Raw genomic sequence first — 11,885 nt, forward strand, 5'->3', positions numbered from 1 at the left:
TAGGCTTTGTCGTTGCCGTTCTCCGTCTTCGGTCTCGCAGCAGTCGCAACACTTCAAGTGCCGTGGCTTCCTTGACCCTATTAAGCTTCACTTGAAGCCCCTTTGGAATCACCTACGCACTCTTTTCTCTAGGTTTTTCCCCACTGGGTTTTGGCTGGGGTTTTAATGAGGCATTCCAGTATCATGGGTTCCTATAGTAAATGCTCCTACTCCGGAGAGGCTAAGAGCATCTCCAACCGACTACTCATATTTGACCCCCTATTCCTCTTATTTAGGGGCTCCTCATCCAGATTTCATCCCCTGTTTCTCAACGCGTTCCAACCGACCCCTCATATTTGATCCCCTATATTCGAATCACCTCTATTTTATTAATATCTAGTAACTCTCTCTCCTCTCTCTCCTCTCTCTCCCCTCTCTCCCAAATGAGGGGTTGGATGAGGAGCCCCTAGATGTAGGAGGTGAGGGAGGAGATTTGAGGACTCCTCAAATAAAGGGGGTCGGTTGGAGACCGATTTTCATCGTTTTTTTCCTCAAATATAGAATAGGGGGTGAGAAGAGGGCTCGGTTAGAGATGCTCTAAGGACCATCCTTAGTTGTAAGTTGTAGGCCCCTCATCCTTAGGAGCCTGCAGCTGAGGGAGTACTATTAGGGAATAACCCAATAACCTAGAAATAGACCCATGTAAAGATTCAACCCAACACCACCAAGGGGATTTACCCCTCTCCCCACTCATATAGACAAAGGGAATTTCCAATCCCCCTGAAATATAAATTATTTGCTTGGCTCACGAACCAAAATAGACTGTGGACCTCAGACATGCTAGATAATAGAGGATGGACTTCCAACCCACAGTATACTTTGTAGGAACTCAGACGAGACCGGTCAGCAGCATCTCTTCGCCGAATGTAGATTTACGAAATGCATCTGGCTGAGCCTTTCATGTTGGGTGGGACAACCGGCCATTCAGCCAAGTTACTGGGTGATGTCCTCGACGGTCCATCAATGGTGGACACAAATGGCCTCTGCACCAAACACAGCTAGAAGAGGTCTCAAAGCACTTAAGCAAAAATCTGGAAGGAGAGATCAATCGAAGTGAGCATACAACAAGCGTGGTGTTACAAAGAATAAAGGACGAAGCTGTCCCGTGGGCTTTTCCTGGTGCGTGTTACCTAGGCCGCCAGATTTCGCAAGAATAGTCTTTTGTGTCTTTCCTGTTCTTCCTTTTCTATTTTCTTGTTCGGGCTTTTCTCGGACCCAGACCCCCTTTGTTGTCCATCGGGCTTTCTCCCTATTAACATAATAGGCAGCTTTTCTGCCGGTTCATTTTTTTAAAAAGTTTTTATTCCATTTGCTAACTGATTCAAACAACATATTGTCCCATGATTTTAACGCGATAGCCAGGCTAGTTGGCTCCTTACTACAAATATTTTCCAGGTTGGACTGGGCCAACAATTTGCAAGTTTAGTAGTTAGAGCAATAATTTAGCTTCTAATAAACAGGGCAGAGGTAGATATACAATATACGTAATTCAGAATCTCTCAACTTTACCAATTTCACTATGTGTGTACAACAAGAACGCACACCTCGCCGTTCGAATTTCAATTTCAAAGCGCATGCAGCCCAAAAGGCTGGATACCCTATTTGTTACAGAAAATGATCCTCAACAATCGAGAGAAACCAGGAATGCAGCAATGGGTCGGATTGACTTGAATTAGAACGGGAGGACATAGAAGCCGATGGCGTCGAGGTAGTCTCCGGCGCGGGCGAACATGCCGACGATGCTGCCGTTGTTGAGCACGGGCATGCTGTGGTGCGTGCTGTCTACCCCGTACCCGAAAGGCCCATACGTGGCGTGGTTGGTCACGAACTTGATCGAGCTGATGCAACGGTCCACGTTCTTGAGCTTGAACGGGCCGACGGACCAGGCAACTTCCGTTACGTACTCCGAGGGACCGAGGGTTATCTGTACGTGCAGTGCAGGTTCAAGCAAAGGAATTAGTAATACTGCATGCGCTGCATGGCCAAATCCATGGCGAGTGCCTCGCTCGGTCACTCACCGTGTCCGGGTCGGCCTTTTCCCCTCCGTTGCCGCCCCAGGGGCCGGCCGTGTGCAGCTGCCCCTCCCGGTCCCTGTAGGTGAAGGCGATCGAGTCGAGGACCTTGCCCCAGCGGATGGTTATGCTCTCGAGCCGCTGCGGCGCCACCGTGATGTCGCAGGCGCTGCCACCGTCCCCGCCCCACGTTCCGAGCTTCACCACCGAGCTCTGCACATGTACACAAACCCGCCATGAGCGAAACGAGCTTGTTGCATGTTCCGGTACTGGAACTGCGACTAGATAGCACAGCATATATGGGGCTCGATCAGAGTGAACGAGCTGGACTAAGAGGCCGGGAGAGACCATTTTGTTAACTCTTGCGCTGCCGCTGATCAAAGGCACCAATAGAATGCTGAGTTGATCAGGTTGATAGCTTCAATTCTATATATATGGAAGCAGGAGAGTAGTTGGAATGGATGGATGTGTGCCCTCCACGCGTCCACGTCCTCCTTGTGTTTTTTTTTTTTTGAAATTACGTCCTCCTATTTATGTGTGCATCATCGGCTACTTCTGCCTGCCAGAGAATTATGAGGATTTCTGCTCTTCGTTCGACAGAAAAATTCAGTGACGACTTTGACCTTCTACCTAATTCAGCTAGCCACCAAATGGCGGGATCTGAATTTGCAGCCGCGCTTCCTAACTACTACCCTGGGAATCACCTATCCCGTCCTGTCGTCTCACTGATTATTGACATGAACACACCGTTCTTTTTTCGTCTGACAGAACTGTATATTTGCTGGTGCAAATTATCAACAAACCGCAGCCTATGTCCCTTAAATAGCACTGAAATATTGGATTTTTTTTCGCATGTGTCTAAAGAATCGAACGTCAAGAGCACTTTCAAAATGTCTACCAAATAATATAGAAAGGTCTAAATGAGAGAGAGAGCGGTCATTTACTTTTGTGTGTTAAGTTAAGGAGGATTGTTTTGTGGTTTTTTAGATTGACACGTGGTGCGAATTGAATGTTGCGTTAGAACATTGTTGTGATGGGGATCAATATGTACGGCAGATTCTAGGTGACTGAGAAAATATTTGCTGATGTCACACTCTCTTGTTGTGTATTTTGGGCTCAGTATTAATAGAAGTATATGGGTCTGTTTGGTAGAGTTTTCAGAGTATAAGTAGTAGGAGCTCTGTCAAACAATAGTTTGTAGTTTTTAGCTCATAGTGATTACGATGAAGTGATTCATTTAAATGAATTAGATGTTGAAAGCTGAAAAAATCAGCTTCCCCTAATTCACTTCTTTCACAGAATTATTTTATTCATAGAATCACTTTCTTCATAGAATTTATCCTAAAGAATCACTTTTAACTACAAAATTACTTCTCACGGAGAATTTAGATCAAGGAAGTTGTACCAAACAGGCCTAAGATTCTACAAACTGCACAACTTTATTTTTTTTTGCGAAATTTATTCATTTTTCACAACTCCCTCCAGACATAAATATTTGATGTTTTGGTCAATATCCAATCAAACTTTTAAATTTAAAATATTTAGTTTAGAAACATAGAAATCATATGTGTAGATTTGTCTTTAAAAATCATAATTTCATAAATTTCTTGAATTCTATATATATATGTTTTAAAATAGTTGTTAAAGATATATATTGAAGACCATGCATATCCAAAACACAATTTATTTTTTTACCGGAGGGAGTAACTCGTTGAGATGTGGGCAACTCTAAGCTCTACTCTCAATTGCTTGTTATTTAATTTGAACCAAGCATGCACCCCCTTAAACTGCCACATTGATCATGGCGTGTTCGAGGATGCCGGAGAGTCGGAGACAAAAGAAGAAGTGCATAAGAGCATGGGAGAACCAACCCACGACGATGGAGATATGGGCTTGTGAGCGTGCCCGACAGGACTAGTGGTTTCTTAAAGATCTGGAGGGTGTGAATGATGTATAGGAAAGGGATCGACTTTAAACGACAGGGCTAATCGTTATCAATTTCTTATAAGACAATCACATATGAAATAGAGAGTCCCTCTGAAGCTCAGAACTATTTGTATGAATGGATCAATGGAGTTAACAATCGTGATCAGCACAATGAAGAGCAAACACAGGCACGTCATTATGCCACGCGCAGCACACCTGCAACCTGAAGCTTCCTTCACAAGCATGCGGTTTCATTGTCTAGATAGGAAATTGCACATTTTTCTTCTGGTATTGAAAAGTTGTCGCTGTTTAGTTGCGGGGTCAGGGTTTTGAGTATGGAGTCACCGAAGCATGATTGACTACTTAAAGTTACATGATAGTAAAATTTAAAGCGCAACTAGTTTCATTCAACTCGTACGATCTTATAGGATGATTACACGTATAATACCCAATCAAAAGAGATGAATAATTACAGAAGCCAAATTTAAATTTAAATTTAAATTTAGCCTAATCAAATATTCAATTTAGTCTCGAAATCAGTTCGAAACATACTGTTATCACGTCATTAAAAATAATGCACAAAAATATCCAACAGTCCGATTGCCCTCATAACATAATTGTAGAAACTAGACAATAACGTGAAACTATTACAATAAGAATCAAGTCAATCTGACATCTGAATCTAGAGTTATAGTTTTTGCAAACAAACTATAACACATGGTGATGAAAATAGATTAAACCCTAAATTAGTAATTATGCAAAAATTATGAAAATCTCACCAACCAAACTTTTCAGAATTTTACATTGATGTTCTAGAATGATTTTGGATGGATCAAACCAACACAAATGCAACGATCAAACGATACACCGAAAATCAACACGAAACAACGAACACGAAAAATAGGTTCACAAAATGTATTTCCAAAACATCCCTAAAAAGTTTCTACTAAACCCTATTTTTTCTCTTAAAGTTCTCTCAAAGAAAACCTATCAAAACCCTTCTATGTTGTCGCATTGTTCCTAATTTTTGTTTGTCGTTGGCAAATCGTCAATGACTCCAACTCCATCACGTGTCAGCAGTGTTGACGACCGAAATTGGCATATTGTGAAGACTTTTAGTGCTGGAAGTTTTCTAGTTGACCGATGAACAATACTTCGACCAGTGAACAATACCTCCGATCAAATGAACAGTAACTCCGACCAGATGAACAGTACTTCGACCAGTGAATAGCACATGTGACCAGTGAACTGTACTTACGACTGGTGAACCTTGAAAGCCGGACTGTAATAAGAATACTTGGGTAGATATATAGGAGTTTACTAGAAAAGATATGTTAGTTATAGAAAGTTTGGAGATCGGAAGGCAAGCTGAATCATATATGTAAGTCATGTTTGGTTTGAATTAGGAGTTTTGATTTTGTACGGCTAAGACCTGCCACCTTTTAAATATGAGAGGGTTATGGTCAATTGAAAAAATCAACTAATCAATCAAACACAATCTATCTCAAGTGTGTGTGAGCTTTCTCTAGACTCCAACAGTATACCACACTTTCAAATGACTGAGTAGAGGAGCATTTATAGCCTCAAACTCGCGCACTAGCCGTTAGCCCAACGACTCAGAAAAGTTGTTAACATCGGATGATCTGATGAGAACAATAGTACTAACGCCGGATCATCTGGTAAGTACACTCTCATAAACTAGCCGTTAGAACCCCACTTAAGCCTCTGTGAACACCGGATACTCCGATGCATACTTCATCTCAATCAGCGGACTATCCGGTGAGTTATCCTGAGCCATCCGAGCATTTTCTTCTTCTCTGTGTAAATTGTTCCGGTGTTAGCATCTGGTGCACATCACTTCATCACCGGACTATCTGGTGAGTTGACTTCAGCCAACCAAGCCAATGCAACCCTCTCTGGAAATAATGCTCTGGTGTGCACAGCCTTCATCACCGGACCATCCGATGCGTTGAACTTCGTTCTACCTCTTTGCATTATTCATTGTCCGGTGTGTGCAACACACTGATCAGCTGACCATCTGGTGCTTTGATCTTCAACTTCAATGGCTGCAACCTTCTCTGGACAAAATACTCCGATGCGTATCTTCTCTGATCACCGGACCTTCCAGTGAGGTCTTCAGACCTCTCTCCCCTTTGTCAAATGTGCTCCGGTGAGTTCAACACCCAGAGTACTGGACCATCCGATGAGGCAAATTTTATTTGGACTTCTTCAATTTAGTCTGACTTTGTCCCAGCGGTGGTGGCTTCTTCATGTATTGCATCTATGAGACCTACTAACATATATTCTTAACAAATATGTTAGTCCCATTGATGATATTATCATTAATCACCAAAATGGCAATCATGACCTAATATGGCTATTTTCACTACAATCGTGATAGTCAAAATACTATTTGTTTGACCAAGAATGATATGCTCCATGCCAAGACTGAGCACATTGATGCCAAGCTCCACTTTATTTGTGATATTATTTCCCAAGGGCAAGTTGTTGTGGGAAAGATATATATTGCTAATAATTCCGCAGATATACTTACCAAGTTACTCTCTAATACTAAGTTTAAGTATTGTTTGGACTTAGTTGGTATTCATGGTGTGTGATAGCCCTTTGGGGTTTTAGAGACAATTTCTTCATGTATATCTTTATAGGGATTTTGAGTCAAGTAGGGTTTGTTGGATAATGCCTCGAAAGCCAGAGTTCTAGTCGGATACAACTTTATAAGACACCTATAAATATGGGCCAACCCTTGTACTTGTACCATGTACCATCACAATATGATTTGTCTCCTGTGGTTTTTTACCTCGTGTCTAATTTCATAACAGATTAGACTAGAGCTAGATCAAGTGAGTGATCCACATTTGTTACTCTCATGATGTTTGCATATAGCTAGATGCTCGTCTTGCGTGGCATCGGCTTGACTTCCAGGATTGATTGGCTCCGGTGTGGCTCATTTTTTTTATTTGCATCCCTCGCATCTTATTTCCCACTCTATACTCTCCTTCCTATTTGACGGCCTAAGCTAGGGCTTAGGCAATGCTAGGATCAATGAAGCAAATACATAGCATTGGGGCAGAGGAGGGTGTGGAGGTGGATTGAGCCCGGTGAGTCTGGATTTTGGGACCATTGAGAGGGATTGTTTTGGTTCAATTTGTGCCCTGCAGCAAGGTTCCATTTTGAGGGATAAGGCAAGCTCTCGATTGGGATGTGAAATGTAAGCGTGTTGTCTTGTGGATTTTGAAATTGGTTAGGCAAGCCACAACTCGTAAATGTAAGCTTGGGAGGGAGATTCGGTCAGCTTCAATTTGAACATTATGAAGTTTCACATGGTGGTCAGGAGCTAGCTGATCTACAAGAAGTTTCGTATACTGTGACAAAAATCCATAACGTTATGAAAGATGGATTGTTAGTGACGATCCTGACAATTTCGCCACAAACCAAAGGATAAGGCAGTATGAGAAACTTTGTACATTTTGTGACCCCGGTATTGTCACGAACCTTGTGATGGCGAATATATGCCATAAAAAGTGTTTTATGACAAAATTGGAACATACTATGACAATATAAGGTCATCATGGAACATCAATTTTCTTGCAAGGGTACGGGGTTTATGTATGAATATGGAAATCCAAGATAATGGTGCAGCCATGGTTCTAAGGACGGGTATTCAAAGTTTCTGAAAAAGTAAAGTTGTTCAACAGCAATGCAAAATATGAAGGATCATATCAACAAGAGGCAAAATATAAAATGTTTGACATAGTGATGATTTCCAAAATAATTTAGAAAGATTACAAAATAATAATAAATTTACAATATAACTCTGTGATCCCCAGCTTGCACTACTATAGAAAGGGTCATCCCTGCCCTCTTTCATTACTGGTTATTTCTGAACTGGCAGTGATAAGGTATCACTATCAGTTCATAAGCTAAACTAGTAGAACTAACCATGAGCCGCTACGAACAAGCAGTGATATCAACTATCACTGCCAGTTCAAAAAGCTCACTGACATATCCATAATTGAGCCAATACAAACTGACAGTGATAATCCTTATCACCGTCGGTTTGGAATACGAGCCAATAGAGATAAGGATTATCACTGCTAGTTCATAAGCTCATTGACGAAGCAATAATTGTGCGAATACGTACCGGCAATGTTAATTATTATCGCTATCGGTTTGTATTTCAATCCAGGAGTGATAATTCTTCTATAAATCCTGAGCCTTTCTCCCTTAGCCACTCCCCATCTCACTTCATGCCCAATCTCCAAAAGTCGCTCTCGAGGGGTATTGGCGGTCGAAGTGGTGCGGTGGTCACGTTGCCACTGCGATCGCCTCTACCCCATGTGCTTGGCTTCTACGTCCTCCTAGCTCCTCTCTGTCTCTCGAGCCCAAGCCATCTTGTTTCCTTAAGACACCTCGCAACCGCCCGAGCAACCTCACTATCTCTAAACCCATAGCCACCTCATGATCATCATCTACCGAGCTCTTCACGCTCCCAATCTCCAGAAGCTGCTCCTGAGGGAAAGTGGCGGTCGAAGTGGTGAGATGGTCACCGTCGCCACTATGGCTGCATTTACCCCTTGGGCCCGACCTCTCCCAAGCCAACTCGCGGCCACCCTCGTTTCCTCCCGAACCTCGTCGTCTCTGAGTCTGTCACCGACCTCGTCGTCTCCGAGCTTGTCGTCGACCTCACTGTCTATTGAGCCTGTCACTAACCTCGCCGTCTCCCAAGCCCGTCTCCCGAGCCCGTAGCCCTTCTCCCCATCTCCTAAGCCCGTAGCCCCATCTCCTCATCTTCCCATCTCCCATCTCCCATCTCCCCCAATTAAACGAGTGGCTAACTTTGAGTGTTAAAGATTATGACCATAGGTAGATCTAAACGAATGACAGAAAACACATTCGCTTCAAGATAATTATGTTTTCACCATTCGTTTATACTTATTATTGTCACTCAGATAGTGCAAGATGTAAAACGGATGGTGCAGAGCTATTGTATCAGACTTGGAACGTCAGAAGAGCTCCTAGTACAATAACTTTGCAATATTCGTTCCTATTTGCCATTGCGAGTGTAGATTTAGATATAAAATACTCTACCACAAATATTTCGAGATGATGTCTCTATCTAAGCTTGATTTGAGATCAAACTTAGGCAGATCCCCGTACTAAAGAGTTCGTGGTAGAGTATTGGTTTGAACAGGCAATGATAGTTGGATTATCATTGTCGGATCTCGATTTGAACTGACAGTGATACTTACTATCACTGTCGGTTCATAAACGAGTGGTGAGAATCCATTATTATCACTGTTGCTAATTCATGCTAGTTCAAAAATCGACAGTGATACAAATTTTAAACCGACAGTGATGACCTTTTCTGTAGATGGGTTCGGAGTTGGTGACAGGCTCGGAGACGATGAGGTCATCAATGGGCTCGGAGATGGCGATGTGGCTAGGGTGTTAGCGAGGTGGCTCGGGCTCGAGAGACGGCGAGGAGCTCAGAGGACGTGGAAGCTAGGCACAATGGGTAGAGACGATTGCAGTGGCAATGGTGACCACCGCACCACTTCGACTGCCACTACACCTCAGGAGTGGTTTCTAGATATTGGGAAATGAAATGAGATGTGGGGCACAACTAAAAGAGATGGGCTTGATTTATAGAAGAATTATCATTGTTGTATTGGAATACGAACCGGCCATGGATAGGCATTGATTGATCGGTAGTACATCAGTCTTGATTAATTTACTGGAGTGCAACTGTGTGTGGCCCAAGTGGAAAGGTAATATGAAATGTCATCCAGCCTTTGTCAATCTCGTCTCGTGAAACGTTGTCGGTCATCCTATTCTACTGGTTGTCTAGTCTAGTTGTGTTGCAGCTGAGCAACTCACCAGCTGATTGGACTAGGGGATATACAAAGTATATATGATTTTTCTTTCCAAAAATAGGTATTTAGTTGAATATCCTTGAATCGCTATAGATCCGCCCTTGGTGCAAGAGGTGAGCTGATGTCACGCGAACAATTTCTATTGAATTGGCTGCCTTTATAGACAAATAACTATGAGATTGTGGTTTATTGCTTTGTGATTATTACTTGGGTGTTTTGGTAGATTTGTTATGCCTCATCTTTGGTGCTCTTCGTCTCCACGTACTCTTGTGATGGTCCAATGAGACCTTAAGGTGATGGAGATACATGTGGGATAAGAAGATGAGAATTGGCATTTATATTTGTGTGATATAGTTAATCTCCAAGATCCTTTAGATATTACCATAGTTTTACCGATACCATTATTTTAATATAATCTATGCCCCTGTTCGAATTTTTTTTTAAAGGAAACTAACCCATCAGACCTAGGGACAAATTAAGTTCGTGAGAAATGATTCCCTGTCAAACCAATACATAGTGATGGAATTTTGTTTGTTTAGAAGAAGGAGAAGAAAGTAAAAGAGAGAGGTTTTTTTAACCGAAAAGCAGAAGAGCTGTTTTTCTATCATTAGGAGAAAAAAAAAGGCCAGTCCACGACGCACGCATGTTCCTGCTTTTGGAATAACATGATTTGACTCTGGAGTTAGCCAACTCGATGCGTGTTTTCTTCATCACCCCTCGATCGGTGCTGCAAGTAGTAGCTATTAGTGCGAACGTACTCCAATTAGCGGGCTTGTGCCTAGAAAACTTGAGCATAAATGCATGGTTCAATATGCTCCCACGTTAGTTGCTAGGTTCCATCTCGTGTTGATAAATGCATGGAATAAAGTTTTGTTTTACCTGTCTTGTTTTGCGCTATCCTTATTAAATAAAACAACACGATTGTTTACGCAAATGCATAGACTGCATTGCACAGAAAGTTTGCAATAAAAGAAAATCTGTTAAAAGAGATGAGGCGTGTGTTTTCTTTGAAAACCAACAACTTTCCATGATTCTTGCACATTGCTCTCCCCTCATGCACATGCTAGCATTATTTAAGTACTTAGACAGATGCGAAGCAATCTGATTAATTTAATTTAATTAACGTTCCTTTGGAGTTGAACACACCATAAATGGGAACCAGACCTAAAGACGTCTAAATGGGTCGTGCCTATTGGGCCGGTCCGAGGCACGGCACTGTAGGCATGACCCAGGCACGGCACGATCCGATTACCGACGGGCCGGGCCGGCACAGCACGACGCCACGGGCCGTGCCTGGGCCGAGCGCGCGGCACGACGGGCCGGCACGGCACGGCCCGGTCAAGTCGGACCGGCACGGGCACGGCCCAGCCCGGGCCGGCACGGCCCGGCACGGTCCGGCCCGGCACGATCCGGCCCGGCACTATTTTCTATTTTCTATTTTTATTTTTATTTTTTAGCTATTTTTAAATATTTTTTTTATCTATTTTTTATATTTTTATCTATTTTCTATATATATTTTATGTATTTTTTCATTTTTTATATTTTTTTTTATCTATTTCGGCCCGTCGGGCCGACCGGACTGTCGGGCCGAAATCGTGCCCGGGCCGGCCCGACACGACACGGTTATCGACGGGCCGTGCCATGGGCCGAGGGGAAGGCACGCGGGCCGGCACGGTACGGCCTGTTACTGTAGATGGGCCGTTTGGGTCGTGCCGTAGCCGGATCGTGCCGAGTCGGGCCCGTGCCGGGTCGGTACGAACGGCCCATTTGGCCATGTTTAACCAGACCTACTGCCTTCGCAGGAGAATTTTTATTTTGACCCTTTTCTGTTCTAATAATTTATTACTAACCCCTTTCAGACTATAATTTTAGAAATCAGTCTTTTATCTGACTGATAACGTTGCCTTGTCATGCCATCTATGGTGATGTGAGAAATAATGTTAATTCCTAGAAATATGGTCTTGCGGGTTTAGTATTAAAATCTTAAGATGAAAAGTGTCAAAATAATAAAAAA

The 11,885-nt window shown here is 42.8% G+C and overlaps 1 protein-coding gene across 1 annotated transcript; it reads right to left on the reverse strand.

Annotated features, from left to right (window-relative positions):
- Nucleotides 1–1,426: 1,426 nt before the first annotated feature.
- LOC133914288 (protein GOS9-like) lies at nt 1,427–2,493 on the reverse strand. Its single transcript, XM_062357408.1, has 3 exons — nt 2,400–2,493; nt 2,058–2,264; nt 1,427–1,963 (listed from the first exon to the last, which is right to left on the reverse strand). The coding sequence occupies exons 1-3, from the start codon at nt 2,400–2,402 to the stop codon at nt 1,712–1,714; spliced, it is 462 nt and encodes a 153-aa protein (XP_062213392.1). The 5' UTR covers nt 2,403–2,493; the 3' UTR covers nt 1,427–1,711.
- Between the last annotated feature and the right edge of the window lie 9,392 nt (nt 2,494–11,885).

The sequence above is a fragment of the Phragmites australis genome, chromosome 4 (assembly GCF_958298935.1).
Source record: "Phragmites australis chromosome 4, lpPhrAust1.1, whole genome shotgun sequence".
In the NCBI taxonomy this organism is placed as follows: domain Eukaryota; kingdom Viridiplantae; phylum Streptophyta; class Magnoliopsida; order Poales; family Poaceae; genus Phragmites; species Phragmites australis.

Bases quoted from the DNA above. Each gene is read 5' to 3' on its own strand.
- LOC133914288 (XM_062357408.1), bottom strand. The intron at 1,964-2,057 runs GTGAGTGACCGA...CTGCACGTACAG, and splicing joins AAAAGGCCGACCCGGACACG to ATAACCCTCGGTCCCTCGGA.